The following is a 27718-nucleotide window of genomic DNA, read 5'->3' on the forward strand; positions in this document are numbered from 1 at the left end:
ACCTACTTGCCCAGATTTTGCAGTGGGCCTATGGCTGCCAGGGTGAGCCTCTGACCCTCATCTACCTGATACATCCCTGTGCCTACCCAGGGACTCCCACCCAGGACTGGATGTCTCATAGAAAGAGTTAGAAGTGTTTCCAACCAATTAAGCCTTGAAGCAAATTAAATAGCAAGGTCTGTTCCATTCAGAGAATACTTCAATAATCCTGTGAAATAACTGTAGATGATACCTGGCTTGATTTGGGCTTGAGGCTGGCATTTTGAATTTGTGAGTGTGTATGTATATATGCATGTGCCTTTAAAAACAATTTTATGGTTCAGTAAAAAAATTAAGACTTGGTTTATATGGGGCTCACAGTTTGGCATATTAGTTGGTTTTACTCTTGTCTTTGGTCTAAAGTTCAACTTTGGGGTAAATTCTTGAAAGTTTGGGATCAAGTTGAATTCATCTTTGATATCCCCAGAACCCAGAAGAGTGCTTGGCACTTAGTAGGTGCTCAGTGAAGGTTGACTGATTAAATCAACAACAGTCTAGTATAGTCAAAAGCTATATAAGGAGCAGGCCTACATTGGTCAGGACCGTTAGCTGTAGTTTGGCAACAGTCAGGAACGCTACCTGTTGAGTCACATGAGCACCCACCTGTTTGTTTGTTTGTTTAATATTTATTTATTTATTTGGCTGCGTCAGGTCTTAGTTGCAGCACGCGGGATCTTTGTTGAGGCGTGTGGAATCTTTCGTTTCTGTGTGTGGGCTTCTCTCTAGTTGTGCCTCAGGCCCTGTTCTCTGCACCTGTGGCCATAGAAAAACTCAGCCACTGCCAGAGCTACCCCAAGGCAGGAAGGGATGAGGTTGGGGGGCAGAAATACCCTTGATTCACCCTCTGATCTCCTGCTGCTGCATTCCACTGGCTAACCCCACTGGCATTCAGTCAGCAAAGGAGTCTGGGTATTGCGGTTCCCGGAGAGGAAAAAACAAACAAACAAAACAAACAAACAAGAAACAGCTCCCCAGGCCCTCTCCCAGTCACTGCAAAGACAATAATGGAGTACATGTTAAACAACCCAGCAACCCAGACAGTTGGTGCGCATTATGAAAAAAGATTTTCTGGGGACAATCTACAACATAGGAATATTAGCCCTCTTTTTATGCTGATAGAAAATAATTTGGATTAAGGGAAATTTTTGGTAGAGTCTCTTAACTTATACTGTGCAGGATCCACCAAAGGCTAGAATGTAACATGCCTGCCAGCTCTTTTGAACGGAGACATCAACAGAGAGTCAGATACGAGGAGGGGTACACACTCTCCCACTGCATTTAGAGAAGGTACATTCCCCAGTGTGCACAGCAGGGACTGGGGGGAATGACACTGTCAGTATGAATAGGCTCATATCCCACACGTTGCCTTCACTGAGGAAGAGAGAAGAGGGAGTGGTGGTTTGCGAACGGTAAGGGGATGGACTGAAATCACATCCAGAAAAGGAACCCAGTGCTCCTTGGGCAGCTAAAGAGATGGAAAATATCACTTAGCTGGGCCCTCTCCCCTGACCAAAGGAAAGAACATGTTCCCAATTGAGGAGGCACTTACATTGCATAAGGCTTGCTCATGGTTTCCTTCACATTAGCCAGAGGCACAGTGTGTTTGGAATTTGAGGAAGCACAGGGAGCTGCAGCCAAAAATGAAAATACAGGAGACATGAGTGAGATGGGGTTGGGGAGGAGTACTTAGTCATTTTTGAAATAACAATAGGAAGTAAGTGAAATGTTCAGAAACAGTAAAGAACTTTTACTCTCAAATTCTCGTATTTGGGACCAGAATCATGTTGTTGGATTTGACTGAGATCCAGGGCAGTGACATCTGCAGAAGGTCTGAAGCTAACCCTTGATATAATATTATCAGCAATTCCCTCATAAAAAGCAGCCAGTTGTGTCAGGGAAAGTTTTCAAGAAAATCCCCCACAGGGGTCTAAACCTTCTAGCATCTGCTTTATGTAATGCTTTTGTCTTTTTTGCTGGAATAGGAAATACAAATAGTTTCATGACCATTGTTCTTAAGTAAGCTCCCTTTTCTTTTGTGTTTTGGTTTTTTTTGGCTTGCGGGATCTTAGTTCCCCAACCAGGGATTGAACCTGGGCCCACGTCAGTGAAAGCCTGCATGCTAACCAGCGGACCACCAGGGAATTCCCTTAGGTAAGCTCTTTGCATGTTTCTGATGAGTAGGGGGATATATAACACATGAATATTAATATGCAATTATGTAATACATGTAAATAAAAATAATATAGCATCAATTAATAACTTCCTCTTCTGAACTTCTTTCATTTGGGGACCTGCTGGATATCCCTCACTCCCCCAAATCTATTTGTGGCTCCTTTGTTTATGGATTTTCCTGGGACTTTCTGCAGCACCTGCCGCCCCCAACAACAACATGGCCACTGCCAAACGACTGCTAACGTGAACCCCTGGGGCTCCACTCTAACCAGTTCCTACAGGTGGCCTAGGGTGTCACTGCTGAGACCTGCTGGAGGCTCCAACAGGATTGCCTCAGCCTCAGCACTACCGACGCTAGGGGCCGGGCAATTCTTTGTTATAGGGGTTGAGCATTGCAGGATGTTCAAGAGCATCCCTGGCCTCTCCCAACTAGACGTTACCCACTTGGTGACAACCAAAAATGTCTCCAGATGTTGCCAAATGTCTCCTGGGGGGTCATATGGCCTGCAGTCGCGAACCACTGGGCTATCCATACCCTCTGTCCACCCCCAATATGAGTGAGGAACACCAGCTCTGGGTCCAGGAGTTCTCAGGCCCCTGAAGATGGCTGCCTTTAAGCACAGGTGCGATAACATAAAATAAATGCATTTCATGTAACAGGGAAGAAGACAGCAGGTGAAAGACTTTGAACAACTTTCTGACTCTTAATGTTCTGATAGTTTTGTCTCATTGTTAAAAGAATCAAAGTGAACCTATTCAAAAAAAAAAAAGAAAGAAAGAAAAGAAAAGAAAAACAAAAAAAAAGACAAAGTGAACCTATTCCAGAGAAAGGGGGGGGTCACCCCTGACTCAGGGCAGATCCACAAAGAAGGCAACCTTGCTAATCTGTGCTACTGTTCATCGTAATAACTATGGAAGCTTGGCTGATGGACCATGAGGACCCTACATCCTGGCTTCGGTCCATCATTTGGGCCCCTCTCCCTTGGTCCCCACACAGACCACCCATAGTGCCCAAACAGGTATCCTCTTCATCCTGAATGTACCTTGCACTTCCCTTCTCTGCACCTGAGCCTCTGGAATAAACAAAATCTCAAATGTTCTTTCTACTCTGTCAGATCCCACAAACCACAATTGTCAAAATCTTGCCCATTTCAAATCACCTGTCACCTCCAAGAAGCCTTTCTTATCTCCCCAGAGAGATGTGATCTTATTCTCTATTAATACCCTTAACACAGTTTTTGTTAGTTATATAGTACTTAAGAATTCCTTTTGCGTTTTTGAGGTTGGTATCCATGCCATTCCCTCTGCAAAGAGCAGTTCATCTTTGCAGCCCCCAGAGGGGTGCTTCACCTGTAGTAAAGAACCAGTTTTTTAAAATACTATTTACAATCCATAATGGACTAGCGCTTTTGTGAAATACAATATAAATGAATTAGTAGGAAAATGACCAAGCTCTTGGATGTCGTAGCTCTGCTGTATTGCTATAAACATTTCTAAATGCTTGCTCTCACTTTCTGTACTCATTTCATTGTGAACTAGCAACAAATAATTCAGGGACTGGCACTGGTCCACAGACCCCTTCTTGAGTAGCATTGCCCTGGCACAGCAGCTTTCACAATAAAAAATCTACTAGAACAGCCGCTCTCAAATGTGGAGGGCTTGTTAAAAAAATGCAGACAGCTTGTCCCACCCCTAGAATTTGTGGTTTAGTAGGTATGTGGTAGGGCCTGAGAATTTTCATTTCTAACAAGTTCTCAGGTGGTGCTATTGCTGCTAGTTGGGGAGCACACTTTGAGAATCACTGGACTAAAGAAGAAAAAAAACAAATGTCAAGTACACTGCCCTCTCGTGGTGGTCTGTCCTCATAGCAAGTAGAGCCACTAAAGTTACGGGCTAGCTTCACCAATGCATCCCTCTAAAGCAAATGTTAACAGCAACCATGTCGTTACACACTTGCCAACGGGCTCCAGACATGAGGAAGCTGTGAGAAGCCAGAAGGGTCCATACCTTGGGGCTGTTCTGGGCCCAGTTCCTCCACAGGTGGCTGTGCAGGTGATGCTGAAGAAGAACACTGGGGCAATGTTGGAGATGTGCCCACAGCGGAAGGCCCCAGGGACGTCCTGGATGACATAGATGACTGGGGGGGTGGGGATCTGGGTGGTGATCCAGTCAGTTGTACCTGCTGTGATGGTGATACGGGTGACAGCCCAGGTGTTGAGCTGGGGAGGAAGTGCACAGCTGGGAGTGATACAGGTGGCAAGTCAGTTGGAGAATGTGATGGTGATGAGGCCAGTGGCGATGCAGGTGGTGAAACAGGTGACGCCACAGGCCACTCACATGTGGATTCAGGTGTCTGCACAGGTGGGGACAGAGGTGGATCACGGCCACCTTTTCTTTCCCCTTTGGGAGCCCATTGTGTGTGAAGTTGTCTGGACTCTTCTGGACTGGCCCGCTCTGTTTGGAGGCTTGGTTGACAGTGTTCAGGGCACTCATTGCCAAGGGCGAGTTCTATCTGGCAGTACACTTCTACCCAGGGGAAAATCACTCTCTTGGAAGGAGAATTAAGGTAAGCAGCATCTAGGAAAAACAATAGCATGGGGTCACAGGTGGCATTACTAACCCCTGGCATCAGCATAGTATTTGCAAAAAATGGTTTCCCAAATTATTCTCATAAACAAGATTAGCGCTTTTCATTGTTTTTGTTCTGTTTTTGCTGTGCTGCACAACTTACAGGATCTCAGTTCCCCAATTAGGGATTGAACCCCAGCAGCGAAAGCCTAGAATTCTAACCACTAGGCCACCAGAGACTCCTGGATTAGTGCTTTTCAATGGCCTTTCTTTACTTACTTGAATTTGTATTGAATATCTGATTGTGTTTTTGTTTTTTGGTTTTTGGGTTTTTTTGCGGTACACGGGCCTCTCACTTTTGTGGCCTCTCCCGTTGCAGAGCACAGGCTCCGGACGCGCAGGCCCAGCGGCCATGGCTCACGGGCCCAGCCGCTCCACGGCATGTGGGATCTTCCTGGACCGGGGCACGAACCCATGTCCTCTGCATCAGCAGGCGGACTCTCAACCACTGCGCCACCAGGGAAGCCTTCTGATTCTGTTTTGATCCACTTATTCAATGGATACTTATTGAGCAGCTAATATGTGCCAGGCATTATACCAGGCACTGAGGAGTTGAAGGAGACAAAAATAGGCCCCTTGGAGCTTACAGTCTAGCCTGGGAGCAGGTACTAACCACGCCAATAACCTCAAGTTTTAACCAAGACAAGTGCTAGGAAGTGAAGAATGTGGTACTAGGAGAGACGGGAGCAGGGAGGGCTTCCCAGAGGGAGTGACGTTTGAGCTGAGACGTGACAGGGGAGGGGTCCAGGGGGTGGTCAGGGTGGGATGAGGACGAGCATTCCAGGCAGAGCGAACAGCACACACAAGGGTCACAGGTTCGGGAGAGCAGCAGGAAGCCAAGGCCCTGCGAGGTCAGTGTAGGTGGAACAGGGGTGGGCATACTTGTGATTGGACATGGGGCTGAGGAGACCACAGGGGCCAGACCATGCAAGGGCTTACAGGCGGCATCAAAGACCCTTGGTTTGGGCTTCCCTGGTGGCGCAGTGGTTGGGAGTCCGCCTGCCGATGCAGGGGACGCGGGTTCGTGCCCCGGTCTGGGAAGATCACACACGCCGCGGAGTGGCTGGGCCCGTGAGCCATGGCCTCTGAGCCTGCAAGTCCGGAGCCTGTGCTCCGCAGCGGGAGAGGAGAAAAAAAAACTTCTCCTTTTCAGAAGACACTGTTAAGGAGTTGAAAAGAGAAATCACAGACTGGGGGAAAATATTATTTGCAAATCATATTTCTGATAAAGGGCATTTATCTAGAATACATAAAAGCTCTTAATAAGAAAACAAATAATTCCATTTTTTAAATGGGCAAAAGATGGGAATTCCCTGGCAGTCCAGTGGTTAGCACTCTATGCTTTCATTGCTGAGGGACCAGGTTCTATCCTTGGTTGGGGAACTAAGATCCCACAAGCTCCCATAAGCTGTGTGCAGTGCAGCCAAAAAAAATAAAAATAAAAATAAATGGGCAAAAGAGTCAATTGAAAGGGCTCCCGATGGCCAAAGGTGGGACACTTAGAGTAAGAAAATAAATAAAGTAGGACTGAGTAATAACCCACAGAATAAAATAAGTATCAACGAGTCCATACTAATATAAACAAATGATTGAATAGGTAAACAAATGATTGAATAGGCAGAGAAAGAGACACATCTCTCATGATGAAGAAATCCCAATAATTTCTGTAGATACTTGGCCCTTAAGGAAGTGGAGAATAACTCCCTACTTCTTAGTGACTTCCTTCCAAAGAGCACAGTATGGAAAGGAAGAGTAGATTTACAGTGGAAAAACCCGACAAACACCACCTCACAGCATGTACCCTTGATACAATGTGATGAGAATGGCATTTTGCCTCTGTGGTCCTTCCCCCGCAAACCTACAACCCCAGTCTAATCATGAGAAAAACACCAAGCAAATCCCAACCGAGGGACATTCTACAAACTACCTGGCCAGTAGGTCATTAAAAACAAGGAGATTCTGAGCAACTGTGACAGACAAGAGGAGCCTAAGGAGACAGCACAACTAAATGTGATGAGGGATCCTGGGTCAGAAGAAGGACATTAGGTAAAAACTAAGGCAATCTGAATAAAGTATGGACTTTAGTTCGTAACGATTTATCAACATTGGTTCACTAATTGTAAACAATATACCATACTATGCACCAAATGACGTGTGTACCATGCTATAACATCTAACAAGTGTGAGACCTAAAACAATAGGGAAACCTAGATGTGGGGTCTATGGAAACTCTCTGTACTATTTTCACAGTTTTTCTGTAAATCTAAAATGATTCTAAAAAATAAAGCATATTCAAGGTCTAGGGGAAAACAGGCAAAAGAGTTGGACAGACACTTCACCAAAGAATATATTTGAACAACTAATAAGCCAAGGAAAAGATGCTCAGCATCATTAGTCATTAGGGAAATGCAAATTAAAACCACAATAAGATACTACCACATACCTATTAGAATGGTTAATATTAAAAAGACTGACCATACCAAGTGTTGGTGAGAATGTGGGGAAGCTGGAATTCTCATTCACTGTTGGGAATGTAAAATGGTACAACCACTCTAGAAAACAATTTGGTAACTTCTTAAAAAGTTAGACATACATTCTGGGTATGTTTCTCAGTCCGTACATATCCAAAAGTATTGAAAATAGGATCTCGAAGAGATATCTGCACACCCATGTTCATTGCAGTATTATTCTCAATAGCCAAGAGGTGGAAGCAACCCAAATGTCCACTGACGAATGAATAGATAAAGAAAATCTGCTCTATATGCACGATGGAATACTATTTAGCCTTAAGGAAGGAAATCCCGTCAGATGTTACAACATGCATGAATCTTGAGGACGTTATACATGAAATAAACCAGTCACAAAAAGACAAATACTGTTATGATTCCACTTACATGAGGTACCTAAAGTATTCAAACTCATAGAAATAGAATGGTGGTTGCCAGGGTCTAGGGGGTGGCGGAAAAGGAGAGTTGGTTAATGGGTATAGAGTTTCATTTTTGCAAGATGGAAAAGTTCAGGAGATTGGTTGCACACCAGTGTATGTTTAACACTACTGAATTGTACACTTAAAATGGCTAAGATGGTAACTTTTATATTATGTGTGTTTTACTACAATTAAATACATTACATTTTATATTAAAATATTATATGTTATACATATATTTGTAGACATATACACATTACATATTAAACATGCATCCACCATATGATTGGGTCATTCCATTCCTGGGTATTTACCCAAGAGAAATGAAAGAATTTGTCCATACAGAAATTCATGCATGAATGTACATAGCAGCTTTATTCATAACAGCCCCAAATTGGATACAACTAAAATGCCCATTAACAGGTGAATGGATAAATGAACTGTGGTATATTCATTCATACAGTGGATTGGAACGCAAAAAGGAATGAACTATTTATACCATGCAATGACATGGGTGAATCTCAGAATAATTATGCTGAGTGAAAGAATGCAGACAAAAAAGAGTTCATACTATAAGAGTTCATCTATCAAAAACTCTAAAAATGCAAATTAATCTATAATGACAGAAAGACATCAGGGTTTGCTTGGGGATGGTGGGATGAGGGAAGGTGGGAGGGATCCCAAAGGGGCATGAGGAAACTTCAGGCATGATGGATTGTTCCCTATCTTGATTGTGGTGCTGGTTTCGCAGGTGTGTGTGTCTGTGTCTGTGTGTCTGTGTCTGTGTCAAAACTCACCCAATTGTGAGTGGGAGGAAGGGAGGGAGGAAGGTCAGTTTGGTCGGGCATGGCTGGATACGGGATGGATATTTCAGACATGGCATCCTCTGAGCTCCAACCTCACCATGTACACGTGTCTGTGTGGGGAATGTGGATTTTCAAGGATGCCAGCAAGCAGTGTCCTTCCCTTTGGTAGAAGGCTGCTGTCAGGGGAGGCCAAGGGTGGAGAGGGAGGCTCACCTGGTGGCAGGAATAATTAGGTAGATGTGAACCCTTAGGAGGGAGGAGAAAGAGGATGCCAGGATGTGAGCTGAGGAGTTGAGGGTGACACCTTGCAGGTGTGGCTTCCTACCTGAGCTGACCCCCTTTCAGAAAGCAGGCAGGAGGCTGGAGCAGACTTCCGTTTTCCGTTCCCAGATGGTAGGTGGGGATTTCTCAGGCTATGTCAGTATTTCCTGCTTGCATCTGGTGCCGGGAGAAAACTCCAGGCCCACCAAACCCAAGAGGATTTAGGTGCTGGAGCTGAAACTTGCACTGAGAAAGCCACACACACATTTGCAAATTGGGAGAGGAAGCAAAAACAGCTGGCAGCCAGCACGAGTTTTTTTCTCCCTTATGAGTTGTGTCTGTTCCTACTTGGAGTGATTCCAGGGCCATTGGGGAAAACCTGCCATCCTCCATATACTGTCCCAATTCAGGAGTGGATGCCTGCAATGCTACTATTAGAGTTTCATCCTTGGGTTTAAGACTGCCGTTCATACCTGTGAAAATGTCCACACCAGCTAAGGGTGGAAGCGGGGAGGGTGAGAGGGTAAGGGGCTACTGAGAAATGGGGGAGACTAGAGATGCTTAACAGCCCACTTTGTAAGTCTTCCCAGGGCTTGCCCTGAGAGGAAGAGAAAGGAAAAGTTCTAGGCGAGAGACAGGTATGGAGGCAGCCAGGTAGCCAGGATGCAATCTGAGGTGTAGCGGGATTTCCTGGGGCAGGGAATTGGTGTCTGCTCCGAGATCCAAGAACCAAATCAGGGGCTCCCCAAACCTCAAGCCCTCGATATACACCATCACTGAGGAAAGAATGGAGGGGCTCCCCACCTGGGGCAGAAAGGACCACAGGCCCTAGCCAGACCCTCCTATTCCCTAAGCTCTGTAGGTGAGACCTCATCTCCACCACCACCCCCCACCCTCAGGTCGTCCTCCTTTTGGACACTGGGGGCTCGGCTTCACAGCTGTCGCCTGTGAAAATGTGGAAGATGGGGCAGTTGTCAGAGGACAGTCAGGGTTAGGAGGAGTCTGTCTGCAGAGAGGTCAGAGGGGGCAGTGGACTGGATTGACCGTGGCTAGGAATAAAACTCAGAGGTAGGTTCCACCATCAGCCACTTTGTACAGATGAGAAAACAGGCCCCAGGAGATGAATTACTTGCTCAAGGTCACATAGTTGGTGTGTCAAAAACCAGGATCTAAACCCTTTTTACAGATTTGGAACTAAGACTCAGAGAGGGAGAGTGATTTCCTGGAGCTCACACAGCTTGGGGGATGGGGATCCTGGCCCAGGGCTCCTTGCCTCCAGAGCCACATTCTCTCCATCCTGTGCTCCTGCTCCCTACCCCACTAGTCGGGAGAATGGACCCAGGAGAAAGTAAAGAGTTAGGACAGCGGAGCTTAGGAAAGCAGGAAGCAATGTTTCGGCTGCACCACGCAGCTTGCAGGATCTTAGTTCCCCAACCAGGGATTGAACCTGCACCCCCTGCAGTGGAAGCGCGGAGTCTTAATCGCTGGACTGCCAGGGAAGTCCCAGCAGGAAGCAATTTTGAAGAAAAAAAGTGTACATATCCTATGAGAAAAACCTCATTCAACCCCTTAATCTCACTCCTTAAGTATATTTTTTAAACTACATACACAAAAAGTTCACCACAGCATTGTTTATAATAGTGAACATTTGGAAACCCAAGAATGATCAAAGTATTCTGTACAACCGTGATGGAATATTATACAGGTGCCAAAAAGCCAGTTACAAAGACCATATGGCAACATGGAAAAAAAATTTATTATATAACATTAGGTAAACCCTTTGATCCAGAAATCCCCTTTTTCTGGAAATATGCTCTATGGAATTAATTCTAAATACAGAAAAGCATTTTTTCTTTCCTTTTAACAAAGATGTTTGCATGGCCTTCGTGGAGTTAGTGTGTGTAGTGTATGCCTTTGGAATCTTCCTCCCACCCAGATAATACACAGAGGATACACAGGGGTGGGACCATGCTTTCCAAACCAACCTAGGGCAAGGGCTCTTCTCTCTCATTTGTTGATCAATATGTCACTCAAAAGTCTCACACAAACATAAACTAGTCACATCTAGTTCTACAGTAACAATACTGTTTCATTGGAAAGAGAATAAAATGCAAGAAAATGTAATGATATGAGAATGGAATGCTCCAGGGAGATATGAGCTATGTATTTCCTAAGCATAGTTTTTAAATTCAGAAATACATTTGTACAAAAGCCCTAGACACTGTCCCATCAGTTAACCTAAAGCCCCTTTTCCACAGTGGTCCTAATTTCTGGCCACAGTAACATCTGGACAATGAAGGCTGTCAGGTCCCTCTGCCCATTTCCAGCTCTCCTGGGTGAAGAGCACCTCCGGTTCACAAACTGGGGGGAGATGCTCCTCTATCCAGCCCTTCTACTTCCTGTCTTTGCCCCACTTTCCTCCTCTTCCTCGGGGCACCACATAGTACTTACTCAGCCGCCTCAAGTACGAAACAGCATCTTCGTACCCTCTGTAGTAATAATCGTGCAGGATCTGCAAGGAGGGGCACCAGGAAAATAACTAAGGCTGTAGCAACAGAGAGACCCATAGTCCCCTCTTCCAAAGCAGTTGCTTTCATTGCTCTTAAGCTTTATATGATGAGCTTTTCAAAATGTGCCCATCCTTCAGTACCTGCTAAGAACAGCTGATCATCAGCTTCCCCTGGGCCGGAGAGGGTGAGGCCCAGAGAAGGTGCATTTGGACAGTATAAAGAGCAGCATTTGGAGACTGGGTTCAAATCCCAGTGCTGCCACTTACTGGCTGGGTGGCTGGGTGAATGTAACCTCTCACAGCCTCAGTTTCTTCACTTGTAAAATGGGAATAAAACAGTATCTATCACAGAGGATGCTGGAGGATTACACCAGATACTGCCCACAATGCCTCTTCTGTAAAAGGCCAAACAGTAAATATTTGGGGCTTCGTAGGCCACATATAGTCTCTGTCACTTCTTCTTCTTCTTGTTTTTTTTAGAAAGTCCATTCTTAGCTCACAGGCTGTATAAAAACAAGTCACATGCTGGATTTGGCCCCTGGGCCATAGTTTGTTGAACCCACATTGTATGTCAAAATGGGAGAGTTCAGACAACATTGCTATCAGTGGTTCTGAGATCATCTCACTTTACAGGGGAGAAAATTAAGGTTGGGAGCACTTAGGGCCCTTGTTCAAGCTCACATACCCAGCTGGCAGCAAGACCGGGATACAGCTTTAGGAGGAAGTTTAAGGGATCGTTTGAGATGGACCGAATGGGCCTCATTGGCTCCCCCATCCCACTCCAGACCCCATCACCCTTTCCGGCTCTCCTTGCCCACCCCCCAGGTCCCTCCTGTCTCTTACCACCAGGTCTGGGGGGAACAGGGCATGGATCATCCTGGCAATGTTCTCCAGGGAGAACTGGAAAGAGCAGTTGAATATGCGGAAGTCACAGATGTTGGCGGGGCAGTCCCGCGGGCAGATGTCCTGCTGACCACTGAAGGTGGAGATGGTGATGGAGTCCGTCCAGAAGGAGCAGGGCTGCATGCCCGAGAAGGCCCCGTCGATGTACCGCTGCAGGGCGGAGGGGGGAGGCAGAGTGAGAAATGCTCATCTGGGGTCATAGGTCCTCTCCCCCACTCAGGGAGAGCAAAGAAATAGGTCCCTTGGGAGAAGCTTTGACGCCAAGGTCCGGGGGCATCCATACCCTGGATGAAGCAGGAACGAATGCTTCCCTGTCACGTTACCCCTCGTGGAGTCCCTTAACAGCTGAGGGCAGGGCCGGGGAAAGGAGCTCATCCACAGGGCCTTTTGAGAAGGTGCACATGTGGTGGGTCTGAGGGGTTGTGAAACATCCCTCCTCCAGACTGCCCTGGGTCCAAGCTGCCTCCCTCTGTTGAGGTCAGACACCCTCAACACCCTCCAGAGCACCCCTGACCACCCTGTGTCCACCCTCAAGTCCCTTCCCCTCTTGAGGCTTCTGTTTCCTCAGCTGTGAACAAAGGATCACAGATACTGAGGCTCTAACCCTCTGGATGCCTGCGAATTAAATGAATGACATGCAATACGGGGGTCCATCTACTAGCTGATTCGTAATCTCTGGATCTCATTTTCTCTACACATAAAATGAGGAGAGGGCACGGGTTAAATCTTCCTATTCAGAGTGCTGTCCGTGGACCAGCAGCACTGGCGTCAGCTGAAGTTGATTAGAGGTGCAGAGTCTCAGACCTACCGAATTTTCCTACTGGGGAAATCTGGCAAACCTGTGGAAGCTTGACTTGCTGGGTTCAGTAATGTGTTGGTGGGTCCAGAGAGAAGCCCAACTTAGGGGGAGAAGGTCTTCTTAAAGCCCCAGAAATCTATCTACGCTGGGAATTCTGAGTAGGAAACCACAAGGACCTTTTCAATTCTTGGTCTTCCCACTGAATTCTGAGACCATTCCTCCCAAATGTGGGTCACAGGGGCCCTGAGGCACCCCTGGATCCCAGCTCACCTGCCTTCCCACACTGAGGTACTTACCACGCCGCGGTAAGTTGGAGGAATGAGGCCACAGTACACAGGGACAAAGCAGCTGCAGTACAGGGCCTGTGGGGGAGAGGACAGAGTTGAGGTGCCCAAGGCCTGGGGGCTGGGTGGGGAGGGATCACCTGCGGGCATCTGGGACACCATCAGCCTGGCCCTTCTTAAACCCAAGGTGGAGTCACTGCCCTGGGAAGTGGAGCCCCAGGTTCAGCTCCTGGCTGGATCCTTGGTAACCTACTTGGTCAGGCTGGGCCGGATGTCTCAGTTTTAAAGGGAGAGAGTGGCCTCAATGATCTGCAGGGCTCCTTCTAGCCCCAAATTTCCATGAATCCAATGGGATTCAAAAACCATTAATGTGTGTCTGGCCTGGGCCTGGAATCAAAGGAGGGTGAGATGCCCACCCTTGGGAATGCTCAGAGGGGGACCAAGCAATTAGGTGACAGTACATGGGGTGACAGGTGCTGTGATGGAGGTAAGCATGGGCATCGTGGTCCCAAAGAAGAAGCACCCAACCCAGGGGTTGCAAGGCAGGCAGGTGATGAAGGAAAGTTCCCTGGCAGGAGTGACTGGAGTCTCACCAAGCAGGTGAAGTGGGGTGGGAAGGAGGGAAGGGCATCCGGCACGAGGCAGGAGGCACGGCAGGTGCAGACACAGAGGCCTGCTTTGTGTGATTTGCTCTGGTTGGCATGGGTAAGAGTGGGAGGTGGTGGGAGAGGGCTGGGGAGAGAAAAGTCTTGAAGAGCTGGGTGCTAATAAACCCAGGGGACATGAGGTAGCTGGAGGAGGTATCCATGTCCCTGCCTATTCATCCCCAACCCCCAGGGTCAAGGCCATGCCAGTGTGGGGATGTGAGGATGGGTGGCGAGGGTCTTGTATTCAGAGGAGGGGAGGGGATTGGAAATATGGGTGGAGGGTCATGCAGCTCAACTCTTGCCCTGAAAGAAAACTGGACATAACCACAGCACTCTCCAGCAATAATAAGTCATAACTAAAATGTATATTAGTGAGCTTAGAACAATGCACTGTCAGAATCCCCTTTCCTAAGTGTTAACCCGTTTAGTGACAACAGTCCTTTTTATCAAGGACCAGTGGAAGGGAGGGGGCGGAGGGAAGCTGTTCCCACAAACTGGGAGTAATTTAGTGGGGAAACACTGAAGTCCAGGCCCTAGAGGAGCCATGGGACCTCTGTTGGTAATACAAATGGGCCTCTGAGAAGCTGCAGGATTAGAGCAGAGGGCAAGACAGAGGCAAAAGGAGGCAGACTCTGAGTGCTGAAATGTAGGATGGTGAGCAAGTCTGATTAGTTTTTGGCTTCTCTGTGTCCATCTTGTCTAACAGCGTGCCTGACATAAGAGAGATAGATGCCAGGAGGGTGAAGGGAGGGAACAACTAGGGGGACAGAAAGCAGAAGGAAGGAAGTGAGGCAGACAAGTGGACCATCCCAGAGGCCTGCCAAGAGAAGCAGGGCCAGCCTCTCCTTTCCTGTCCCAACTCCCTGGGCTCTGCCCCCACTCCCTGGCCCCGCCCTTATTCCTAGCCCCGCCCCCTCCCTTATTCCCAGGTCCCGCCCCCTTGCCTCCATGAGCTCTTCCTTGGATGTATATTCTGAAACCACAACACTCTCTCCATCCGTGAACCGGGTGAGGCTCACGTGGAGCTTCCCCGTGGCGACCTTGTAGGCGTCCTCAGGCAGGACCCGGTACAGAAACTGCCTCATCATCTGCACCACCTTACAGGACGGGGACAAGGGCCCCAAGAAGGATTTCTTCACCTCGGCCACACCCACACTGAGGACTCGGAGGTACTCATCTGTGGAGGAAGCAGAGAGGAGTGGGAGCTCAGCGGCCCCCGTGGCAAAAAGAGGTCAAGGGCGATTTCGCCATCTCATCCTGCATCCAACAAATGGGGAAACCTATAATTCTGACGCAGGGAAGGTCTCAGGCATCAACCTGTCATTCTGCACACAAGGAAAGCAAGGCACGGAGGAATGAAGTCACTGGCTCCAGAGAGCCCACAGCTAGTCAGGCGTCCTGACTCCTTCCTGTTGAGGGCAGAGGACCACTTTTCTACCCCAGATAGTTTTCCCTATCACCATGCCTGAAGTCCACCACCAGACTGCATTCTTTCGAGTCTTAGAGGCTTTTGGCCCCATATGAGATTCCCATTAAATATGGCTGAAAGCCTTCACCAAGTGACACCCTGGGATGCTTGCTTAGTGCTGGCAAAGTCTGTGGGGCTGCTGACCTTGAGGCAGGGGAGTTACAGGGAGTGGTGAACTTGGTCTTGAAGCCATTGCATCATCTTCCTTTTATGGCCCCTGGTACAGGCCTGAGAGGGAGAAGGCCCTAAATTACAGACCCAAGGCTGTGCTGCAGGGGTTCCCAGGAGGGCGAGGTGAACCTTCTGTCTCCTTCTGAGAGGAGCACAGCCTGGGCACATGAGGGCCTACACGTGCCAGATGGGGCTTGGAGGGCAGATGCATTGTCCAGGGGCTGGCAGAGGAAGGTGTAACCCACCTGCCCCCCACATTCCCCAGAATTCTACCAGGGAAGTTAGAGTTGTAAGCTTAGTAAGAAGTGCTATCACAGCAATACTGTGAGGTAGGTATTTCTATCCTCATCTTACTGATCAGGAAACTAAGGTTCTGAGAGCTAATATAAGTTGCCCAAGGTCAACCATCTAGTAAGTGTACAAAGTGGGATTTTAACCTAGAGTGTGTGACCCCGGAACCCATACTCCTTCTGTTACAGTAAGCTAAAAGCTTTCAGAGCTGGGACTGTACCTGCCTCTGGCCAATTGCTGCTAATTTCTACCTTGTGCAAACCCACTGGGAAAATCAGGAGCAGGAATAGCTCTGAAAAGAACTGCTAATTTTTTAAACAAATATTTAATTGTAAAACATCATATACAGAAGAACTTTCTTACAATTAGTGTCATGCAGTGAGAGCTACCTGGGAAGTTGTGCAGTCATGATCTCTTTGCCACTGGAGGTAACCAAGCAGAGGCAGGACAAGTACCTCGGTCAGAGAACTTATCAAAGGGATTCCTGCGTGGGTGGTAAGGGCTAAGATTCCTTCCAACCCTGAGATTCTGGGATTCTCATGGGCACCTGACAATGAATCTGAGAAGCCATCACAGTGCACGTTACTTTCCTGTTTACAAACAGAGCATCTGAAGCACAGAACTGTTTAAGTGATTTGCCCAAGGTCACACACAGCAATCTGGGGACAAACCAAAGCTAGGGAGGCTCTACTCCTCTTGCATTTTACCATTTACAGATTATTCCTCATTAATCCGGGGAGCGGGTAGGATAAGGAACTTTAGTATCATTTTATAGATGTAGAAGCTGAGGCAGAGAAAAGCTAAGTGTCCTACCCGAGGTCAGACAGCCAGGCAGTATTTGTTCTGACTCCAGACACCACCTTCTTTCCCTGAGTGTTGGACTGATCCCAGAGGCTGAGCAGCCTGGGTTGCCATGGTGACGGCTTTTTCTCTCCAACATTCAGAATCACAACTGCCTCTGTGTAGTAGAGGCAGTAGACCTGATCAACACAGCGTCTTAGCCATCACTCCCTTACAGGGGAGGGTGCTCCTGGCTAACTGGGAAGGCCCTGCAGTTTTAGCAAGGTTAGCTTTACCAAGCACCAACTTGTACAAACTGTTTTGCTTCAAGGGAGGGCGGCAGCCAACCCCCCAGTAGGTTATGAAGCAACTGAGCATTTTGATACCAAGGTGTTGGGTCATTGAGTTCTTGCCCGCAAGACCAGTCAGGATGGGGAGTGGAAACAGGGTGGGGACTCGCTGTTTTGGAAATTCTTAATGAGCAGCTTGAAGTGGCCTCACAAGGGTTGGTGGCCTTTCCCACAATGCCTCAGAGCCAGGAGCACCTGATTCAGCTTGCCCGTACACTCCTGGACTCCCAGCAGGAGGCGCTTGCTGGGACGACTGGAAGGAAATTTCTTCTCATTGCACAAGAAATACATGTTCATGGTGGAAAAAAAAATTTTTTTTAATGCAGATAAGCAAAAAGAAAAAAATTTTAATGTCTTAGAATCCCTCCACCTAGAGATTAACATTCGGTATATGTCTTCCTAGATTATATATTTTGTATTTATTCTTACTTATAAGAATACTTATATGGAGTCATACTGTATACACTATTTTGTAACTTGCTTTTTACACCTAATAAATCATGTCTTTCCACATCAATAAGTAACCATTTACAACCCAATTTACGGGCAGTATGGACAGCTATTGTAAGGTTATACCATTATTTATTGAGCAGGTCCCCAACAGGGTTGGCTATTTAGTTTCCTTGCTTTTCTAAACAATGCTGCAATGAATAGTCTCTTGCTAAATTCTTTGCCTGTGTCCTTAATTACTTTCTGTAGGATAAATTCCTGGAGGTGGGAATGTTAGGTCAAAGGCATGCATATTTAGTCTTATAAAACTTACTTAAATCATTGCTTTTGTATATTATCCACTTACAGTCAACTCTCAGCTATATAGGGATGGTGGCGGGTGACAGGGACAAAGCAGTGGCCAAGATAACACAGACATCTCCTATATACTTACATCTGAAAAATGGTGCTATCTGGAAATTAGCAAGGTAGACAGGGAGGAAGGGGGTGGGAGATTGCCTGATTTCTCCCACTCAGGTGCCCAGTTTAGTATTCTTCCCTGCTGCTCACCGGGGCTGTGTACCAAAGGATGCCTTTACCTCTGTCTCTCCTTGCTTCTCCTCAGGTGTCTCTCTGTGCATCTCTGTCTTCAGAGTCTCTATCTCTTTCTCTCTCTCTCTCTCTCTCTCTTCCCCTCTCTCTCTGTCTCTTTCTCAGAGAAAAGCAGCTAACCTTCTGGTTAAACAAGTCTCTGTTGATAGAAAATCAGGTGTTAAGCATAGCAATTGCTGGGGGTCTACCAGGAGGGATAAATTTAGCTTGTTTCTTTATGCAACTCTGTTCTTTCCAGCACCTTCTCCCGTTTAAAGGCCTCCTTCCAAGCTGCAGGCTGCTGGGCTCTGAGACACAGTGTCCCACAGTGGCCAGAGCAAGTCGGGATTTAAAAGCAGCACTGGGAACTCAAGGCGGGCTGCTCCCACCCCCAGCCCACACTTACCACATCCACTTCTGCTCCCTCCCACCTCCTTTCACACCTTTCTATTATCTAATTGCAGGTCTGTCTCCCAAAACCAGGAGATTCTCTGAGGGCAGGTGTTCGTGGTCCTCCTCTCTCCATGGCCTATCACTGCACTTTGCCCATGGAAGACCCTTCAGAAACTTTGCTCTAAGCTGGGAACTCCTCAAGGGGAGGGATGGGCCCCATTCACCTACACCCACTAAGCCTCCCACAACACTTGGTGGGTGCTTGGTGTTTGTTCAGTATGTGAACAAAGGAAAATACAAACCCAACAAAGCAGGCGATGGAGATGCTTACAGGGAAGAGTTACCTGACTTAATTACCCAATAAAAACTTGAAGACAAGATCATCACAGATAGATGGATAGATAACAGAGTTAACTATATTGATAAATGCGTGCCAAGAACTTCAGCAGGAAATTAAATAAGATCCTGGGACCGGGAGGTTTTGAAGGGCATGTGGAAGCCACTCCAGTGTCAGCCACTCAGAGACTCTTTTCTGTGACCAGACCCATTTCTTGGAAAAAGCTCAGGCTTTGGAGCCAGGGAGATTTGGTTCAAATCCTAGCTTTGCCACATACTATCTGGGTCACCACTGGCAAGTCAAATAACTTCTTCCAGCCTCAATTTTGCCACCTATAAAATGGGAATAATAATAATACTTACCTTACTGGGTTGTTATGAGGAAGATAGTTTTTTAAGAGCCGGCACATAGTAAGTGCTCAATACTGGTTATGCCAGTAATTCTCCATGTGACCATGGACAGGGTTTCTTGATGTTTCTGGCCTTTCAGCTTTCTCATTTGAACAGGGGACAATGATCTCCGCCCCATATCTTTATCAAGGTGCACTCAGGGCTTCCCTGGTGGCGCAGTGGTTGAGAATCTGCCTGCCAATGCAGGGGACATGGGTTCAAGCCCTGGTCCCGGAAGATCCCACATGCCACGGAGTAAATAAGCCCGTGTGCCACAACTACTGAGCCTGCGCTCTAGAGCCCGTGAGCCACAACTACTGAGCCCATGTGCCACAACTACTGAAGCCCGCGCGCCTAGAACCCGTGCTCCGCAACGAAGAGAAGCCCCCGCTCACTGCAACTAGAGAGAAACCCATGCACAGCAACGAAGACCCAACGCAGCCAAAAATAAAAATAAATAAATAAATTTTTTTTTTTTAAAAAAAGGTGCACTCAGGCTCACTTGTGGGTTCAAGACAACAAAGTAAAAGCACTGTGGAGGTAAGAGGATGTACCCGGTTTTAGGGAGTGGTAAGGGTATGGGTGAGGGGTAACGTAGTTTAGGCATGGTTGACAGCAGCACTCCTTACCCTGTCAACTTGGGGGACCCTACAGATTTAGTAGGGGAAAAGGGGGGCTTAGTAAAATCATTGACGAGGAAGGAAAGAAATAGATATGTGTTTATCTCACTTATATGCTTAAGTGCGTAATGTTTTCCCCTTCATGAGGGCAAGGATGGTCTCCATCTCATTCATCCCTTTGTCCCTAGCACTTGATATAGTGCATGGAACATGGCAGGCACTTAATAAACATAGATGCATGCATGAATAATGAATAAATGAATGAAACCAGAAATCAAGGGAGGACACTGCAGCCCAGAGAGAGAAGAAGCTATTCAACGTGAACCAGAGTGTAAAAACAGGGCTTCTCTTTCCCTCCCTCACGTAGCCTCTTGCTAAGTGTTAAATCCTAGAAAGATGGGCACTTGGCAGCTGACAATTTAAACTGCTGGGGATCTCGTTCACAGGGTGCCCGAATTAAATTGGCTGTGCAGGATGAATCTGCAGTGGAGGATGGGACTAGAGGCCCCAGTCTGCCTCGGACTGGTAGCCTAGCAACAACTTCCAGTTCAGCCAATCACCGTGAGGCCCCTCTCACTGCGGCCCTGCTCCCCCACCTGCGGGAGCGGTGGGCACCGGGGAATCAGGGGGCTCGGCAGCCTCTGTGGAGGCGTTGGCGAGCAGAGTCGCGTTCCCAGGAAAGCCATGCAATTCTCCGAGTCCCTGTGTGGAGACCCTGGGAGTCAACTGCTTTTACCTGATCCCTACTTGTAGGCTGAATTATAGGCTGTATTTCCCTGTGGGTATATCTTGACTGCCCGACTCCACTATGATCATTATTATTAGTATTATCTTAACAACAGTCGTTTACCCAAGCAGGTTTTCACACTTGTAATCTCAGTTTATCCTCACAGAGACAGCGAGCCCCTGAGCGGGAGGGGGTTGGGGAAGTGATTTATTCATCATTTTATTTCTAAATCCTACACTGCAAGGGCACTGATTGGAAAAAAAATTGGCTTGAAGCTGCAGTGTTACCACTGCACCACTGGACGGTCCATAGAGACCCTCCAGGGCAGCGATTTTTCAGCCAAGGAGCCTCCGTTCGAAGAAAAGGAAATAAAAGGAATCCAAATCGGAAAAGAAGAAGTAAAGCTGTCACTGTTTGCAGATGACATGATACTATACATAGAGAATCCTAAAGATGCTACCAGAAAACTACTAGAGCTAATCAACGAATTTGGTAAAGTAGCAGGATACAAAATTAATGCACAGAAATCTCTGGCATTCCTATACACTAATGATGAAAAATCTGAAAGTGAAATCAAGAAAACACTCCCATTTACCATTGCAACAAACAGAATAAAATATCTAGGAATAAACCTACCTAAGGAGACAAAAGACCTGTATGCAGAAAATTATAAGACACTGATGAAAGAAATTAAAGATGATACAAATAGATGGAGAGATATACCATGTTCTTGGATTGGAAGAATCAACATTGTGAAAATGACTCTACTACCCAAAGCAATCTACAGATTCAATGCAATCCCTATCAAACTACCACTGGCATTTTTCACAGAACTAGAACAAAAAATTTCACAATTTGTATGGAAACATCAAAGACCCCGAATAGCCAAAGCAATCTTGAGAATGAAAAACGGAGCTGGAGGAATCAAGCTCCCTGACTTCAGACTATACTACAAAGCTACAGTAATCAAGACAGTGTGGTACTGGCACAAAAACAGAAAGATAGATCAATGGAACAGGGTAGAAAGCCCAGAGATAAGCCCATGCACATATGGTCACCTTATCTTTGATAAAGGAGGCAGGAATGTACAGTGGAGAAAGGACAGCCTCTTCAATAAGTGGTGCTGGGAAAACTGGACAGGTACATGTAAAAGTATGAGATTAGATCACTCCCTAACACCATACACAAAAATAAGCTCAAAATGGATTAAAGACCTAAATGTAAGGCCAGAAACTATCAAACTCTTAGAGGAAAACATAGGCAGAACACTCTATGACATAAATCACAACAAGATCCTTTTTGACCCACCTCCTAGAGATATGGAAATAAAAACAAAAATAAACAAATGGGACCTAATGAAACTGCAAAGCTTTTGCACAGCAAAGGAAACCATAAACAAGACCAAAAGACAGCCCTCAGAATGGGAGAAAATATTTGCAAAAGAAGCAACTGGCAAAGGATTAATCACCAAAATTTACAAGCAGCTCATGCAGCTCAATAACAAAAAAACAAACAACCCAATCCAAAAATGGGCAGAAGACCTAAATAGACATTTCTCCAAAGAAGATATACAGACTGCCAACAAACACATGAAAGAATGCTCAACATCATTAATCATTAGGGAAATGCAAATCAAAACTACAATGAGATATCATCTCCCACCAGTCAGAATGGCCATCATCAAAAAATCTAGAAACAATAAATGCTGGAGAGGGTGTGGAGAAAAGGGAACACTCTTGCACTGTTGGTGGGAATGTGAATTGGTACAGCCATTATGGAGAACAGTATGGAGGTTCCTTAAAAAACTACAAATAGAGCTACCATATGACCCAGCAATCCCACTACTGGGCATATACCCTGAGAAAACCATAATTCCAAAAGAGTCATGTACCAAAATGTTCATTGAAGCTCTATTTACAATAACCAGGAGATGGAAACAACCTAAGTGTCCATCATCGGATGAATGGATAAAGAAGATGTGGCACATATATACAATGGAATATTACTCAGCCATAAAAAGAAACGAAATTGAGCCATTTGTAATGAGGTGGATGGACCTAGAGTCTGTCATACAGAGTGAAGTAAGTCAGAAAGAGAAAGACAAATACTGTATGCTAACACATATATATGGAATTTAAGGAAAAAAATGTCATGAAGAACCTAGGGGTAAGACAGGAATAAAGACACAGACCTACTAGAGAATGGACTGGAGGATATTGAGAGGGGAAAGGGTAAGCTGTGACAAAGCGAGAGAGAGGCATGGACATATATACACCACCAAATGTAAAATAGATAGCTAGTGGGAAGCAGCCGCATAGCACAGGGAGATCAGCTCGGTGCTTTGTGACAGCCTGGAGGGGTGGGATAGGGAGGGTGGGAGGGAGGGAGACGCAAGAAGGAAGAGATATGGGAACATATGTATATGTATAACTGATTCACTTTGTTATAAAGCAGAAACTAACACACCATTGTAAAGCAATTATACTCCAATAAAGACGTTAAAAAAAAAAAAAAGAAATCACAAGTGAAAACCTAATGTGTATTACAAAACAACTAAAAACAGGGCTGTTCTGGGTTGAAGGGAAGTGGGATCTCAGGCCCAATCGCCCCAGCCAACCCTAGGAAAGTAGGCCCTGAAAGCGCAGCCCTGAAACTCCTAAGGATCTAGGAGCCTAGGTCAAAAATACTAAACCAGACTAATTCTCTCATTTTACAGGTAAGAAACCCAGCTCAGGATAAAGGTTGAGCTCAATAAATATGGCTGAATGGGTGACTGCCTAGCTGGCTAAATGGAGAAATGAATAAAGGCCGGATATACCCTAGGTCATGCTCTCTATGGTAGCAGAAACTGGAACTAGAATATATGACAAAACTCACATTTTCCTTCTCTGTTCTGAATGCATTATTGGCTTTAGCCAAAAGCAAAACAACTCTGACTTAGTAAGCACTTAAAAAACCAAAAAGAAAAAAACAAAACTTCTTATGGATAATAACAATATTCCAGAGAGACCTTTTTCTAACCATAAGAGTTTACCAAAAAATTGGTGTAAAACGTTCAAATCATCTTACATCAGGTTGCCATGGAAACAGCAGTGCCTGCCACTGGTTCCTCACCTGGATTCCTGTCAAGGTGCCCTCGGAGCTTTTTCTCAGGGCCTGGGGCCTCACTCAGCCCCCATGTGCCTCTCCCCCAGAATCTAGACACAATCTCCACAACTTTCCACTGAAGGATCTACTGATTACCTTGAGATGAAACAGGCAGAGAGAATGTACCTAGAAAGTTCTCTGGAACCTCACAAAGTTCTCAGGACCATTGCCCCTGCTCTTCTCTCTCTGTTTTCTTTGGTGGACCCAGAAGTCCATTCGGGATTCTGCTCCAAGGTATAAACCAATACTGCGCGCCTCCAGGCTGTAACCTGTCCTACCCTACAGACTCTCCCTGAACTACTGAGGGGACACTGGGATAATGCAAATGTTGTGAACTAGTCACCCTACAGTCTTAGTGTATATGTGTGTGTGTGTTTGTGTGTATGTGGTCAGGGGACCTCCAGGTGAGCCTCTGCTATAAAGAGAAAAGACCATCTCAGAGCATCTCCTCATTTGAGATTTGCCCAAATTAATGCACCACTACAGAGGAATGCCCATGCCTCCCTCTTTCAGAACCACTGAGAGTTGAAGTTCATTTCTGCTGACTGGCAGTATTCACTGCCCCAGCTGTCCAAGACTTCAGTTGGAGGGGTCTGTTACCTACCTACCTACCTACATAGACCTCCGCCTATGTTACATGAGTCTTGAAGTTCTCATGGAACCACAGGTTTTGGTCCCACCAGCTGTTTACTGCTCTTACTGGCTACCACTCTTTGGTACCTCCTTGGTGCCAGGTGCTGTGCCAGGTTCTGAGGCCTCATAGTTTCATGTAATCTTCATGACACCCCTTTGAGGTAGGTACTGTGGCTATCTCCTCTTTACAGATGAGGAAACAGAAGCTCAGCCAGTAGCTTGGCTACGGTCACACACTGGAAAACAGCAGAGCTAGGCCTCCAACCCCTGAGGGCCCCAAAGCCAGTGTTCTTTCCACCACAGCTCACTGCCTCCACCAGGGACACGCCCTTCAACTTCAGAGCCTCCAGTTCCCACAGTGAGGTAGGGGGAGCAGGGTGGCTCTGCAAAGGCTCTTGGGATCTGCCTTTCTAGGATTTAGTTTAGGCATATCTCCTAAGGGCTCAGATGTCCCTGGGAGACAGGAAGACTCTCTTTAGAGCAACAGAACTCAAATCACATCTTCAAACATATGCTCCTCTGTCTGCACACCCAGAGACCCGTCCCAAGCCAGGCCAATCTCTTCTCTCATCAGTATACACAAAGTGCACAATCCTGCTTTTCTTCCTGCTACACAACTTCTATTTACTTATTTATTTTTTACTATCTATGCAGACTTCACCATAAAGCCCAGCTTAAGATCTGGGCTTTCTCCTTAAAGCCTTTCCTGATCACCCTTGCTGTTAGCTCTCTCTTTCCCCGTACCATCTGCACCATTTATCTCAGGCTGCCTTCAGTGGTTTGTCCTGTCTCTCTGGCTAGCGCATTCCTTGAGGACAGGACCTGCATCAAGAACACCCTTCTCCTGGGACTTTCCTGGCAGTCCAGTAGTTAAGACTCCGTGTTTCCACTGCAGGGGGAATGGGTTCGATCCCTGGTCGGGGAACTAAGATGCCTCGAGGGGTGGCCAAACCTAGCTCTGTGTTGAACACTTAGTAGGTATTCAAGAATAAATTAAAGAACTATTTAATGTTCCATATTTCTGTTTTGCTCCTGTCATATCCCCAGCACTTAATTCAGTACCTGGCACACTGTAGGGACTTAATAAATGTTTGCTGAATAAATTAATAATGAATGGTAAAGAATGAATGAACTGAAGGAGGAGATCAAAGAGTATCTTCTCTATTGGACTGCTGGGACTCTTCCCAGCTGGTGGTCAGGAAGGTGGAATTCTTCAGGGACTCAGCCGGACTTGGGGCTTGACCGAGCAGTTTGCTCTGTCAAGCCTGGTCCTAACTCTTGCCCCCCATTAATGGACACGAGACCCTGAGCCGGGGCTGAAGAGGAGCTTTTTCTTTACATGTTGATCTCAGGAGGACAGAGGTGAGTTACCCTCAGGATTGGTGAGTCAACTCCTAATTCAAATGAGAGTCAAACCAGCCTGGAGATTTGTTTATCATTTGTCTGCTTCTTTTCCCTGTAGAATTAGAAATGGAATTAGAATTTGATCCCAAAGAGAAGCAAAGAAAACATCGCTATTTTAATACTCTAAGTGAGCTGGACTAAAAATGGATCCACCAAATGTAGTGTGGGATGCTGGATTGGATCCTGGGACAGAAAAAGGACATCAGTAGAAAAATTGGTGAAACCTATAGTTAATACTAAGGTACCAATATTAATGTCTGAAGGTTGGCAAATGTACTGTGGTTATATACGATGGTAACATTAGGGGAAACTGGGTGAAGGATGTATGGAGCTATCTGTATTATCTCAGCAACTTTTCTGTAAATCTATCATTATTCCAGAATAACAAGTTAATTATTATTAAAGTAAGAAAAAAAAAAAAGAAAGAAAAAACAGGCAATTCCCTGGCAGTCCAGTGGTTAGGACTCCGTGCTTCCACTGCACGGGGCACAGGTTTGATCCCTGGTCGGGGAACTAGGATCCCATATGCCATGTGGCCAAAAAAGAAAAGTGAAAAAAAAAACATAGATCGACCAAGGCTGTTAGACACTCGGCAGGGGCTCAGTTAACACATACTGCTTTAAGAGGAATGAATCAACATAGGTCACCTGCATGACTTGCTTTCCAAATAGTTAGATGTTTCTAATGTGTAACCAACACATTCAGAGTATCACCCGATTTTCCATTCAGTTGTCTTCTACTTGAGTCCAAAGAATCATTTGGGTAAAATAAATTTTTATCCATTTGGTTTCAGAGGTTAAACATGTAAAACACAAGTTACTTTCAGTGAACTGAAAGATACTGATTCCATCACAGTAGTAGGAGGTACAGCCACCACCACCCAGCAATGTCATTTCTGTACATTTTACGAAAAGTTTTTTTTTTTTTTTGCATACATCATGTCATTTGATCTCACTTTCTTAACCAATGTGCAAATGATTGCTTGGCCCATGGAGTCTGGTAGGAAAGCTGGGGTGTTGCTTGCAAAGCAATTCTGAAATCATGATTAGAGAGGATATAGAAATGTAGAAATTAAGAAAGATTCCAGTCTTGGCTCATCGTGTTAGCTAATCTCTCTGAACACCTGTTTCCCACTTTGTAAAAGAGGTATAAATAGAGTATCTAATTGATAGAATTGTGAGAAGATAAAAGTAAATGGTTTATGCAAAGCTTTGGGCATAGTACCTGGCACATTTCAAGTGCCTGATAAATAGCATTATTAGTGTGACACTAAGATGTGAATCAGAGCAGAGTTCATTCTACAGAAAACGCTGTCATCTCAGGCAGATAAAGAAGTCCGGGAATGATTTTTGATGAGGACATTTTGATTCTGAAAGTGCACCTAGCAGCCTGCCCTGAACTTCAGGTTATGTCTGGGCAACACACACGCGCGTGCGCACGCGCCTGCAACAGGAAAAAACTGGTGGTTCTACTCATGTCTTAAAGAACTTTGGAGAGACTTCTAGCTCAGGTAATAGAGTGTTAAGCTAAAAAGGAACTTCTCCAGCTTTAGGAACATCATCATCATCATCATCACCAACAACAACAACCCGAACAAAGAGCACGATATAAAATAAAATCATGAGACATGGTTGACTTCACAGAAAGAAAGAGCAGAAATGAAGAAGGAACTGAAAGCCAGTGCCATGAGAGAGAAAGCTGATGCTGTGATTATTAGACCAGAAACTGGCAGCCACAGGGCCTGTCATTCTGGGCTGTGTGAGGGGCAGTTGAACTGAGATGCTGCTTAAAGCTGGGACCCTCCAACAGCTGCTGGGCCAATGAAACGTGCCAATGGCTTGTCTCTGAGCAGGGCTCTGGGTGAAACAACACAAAGTCTCCCATAAAAATGCAAAGTCCCAAGCCTGTATCATCTGTGGTTTAGAGCTTGAACTGACACAACCTACAGGGTGATTACCATGAAAATTGGTCCTGAGTTGCTGATAACCCTGGGTGCCTGGCCAGGGCCAAAGCA

General features: G+C 46.1%; 1 protein-coding gene across 3 annotated transcripts in view; it reads right to left on the minus strand.

Moving 5' to 3' along the window:
* The window catches only part of PNPLA1 (patatin like phospholipase domain containing 1), a 44006-nt gene that overhangs the window by 4183 nt on the left and 12105 nt on the right, over positions 1 to 27718 (minus strand). For 2 of the 3 annotated variants that reach the window (XM_067753171.1, XM_067753169.1), the window contains exons 2-7: positions 14919 to 15151; positions 13340 to 13405; positions 12185 to 12394; positions 11284 to 11344; positions 4219 to 4788; positions 1589 to 1667 (exon numbers count right to left, since the gene is read on the minus strand). In XM_067753171.1, the coding sequence (XP_067609272.1) occupies positions 1589 to 1667; positions 4219 to 4788; positions 11284 to 11344; positions 12185 to 12394; positions 13340 to 13405; positions 14919 to 15151 (1219 nt within the window). The remainder of the gene's footprint in view (positions 1 to 1588; positions 1668 to 4218; positions 4789 to 11283; positions 11345 to 12184; positions 12395 to 13339; positions 13406 to 14918; positions 15152 to 27718) is intronic. The other variant, XM_067753170.1, reaches the window with a different exon arrangement.

Source organism: Pseudorca crassidens, chromosome 10 (genome assembly GCF_039906515.1).
Source record: "Pseudorca crassidens isolate mPseCra1 chromosome 10, mPseCra1.hap1, whole genome shotgun sequence".
In the NCBI taxonomy this organism is placed as follows: Eukaryota; Metazoa; Chordata; class Mammalia; order Artiodactyla; family Delphinidae; genus Pseudorca; species Pseudorca crassidens.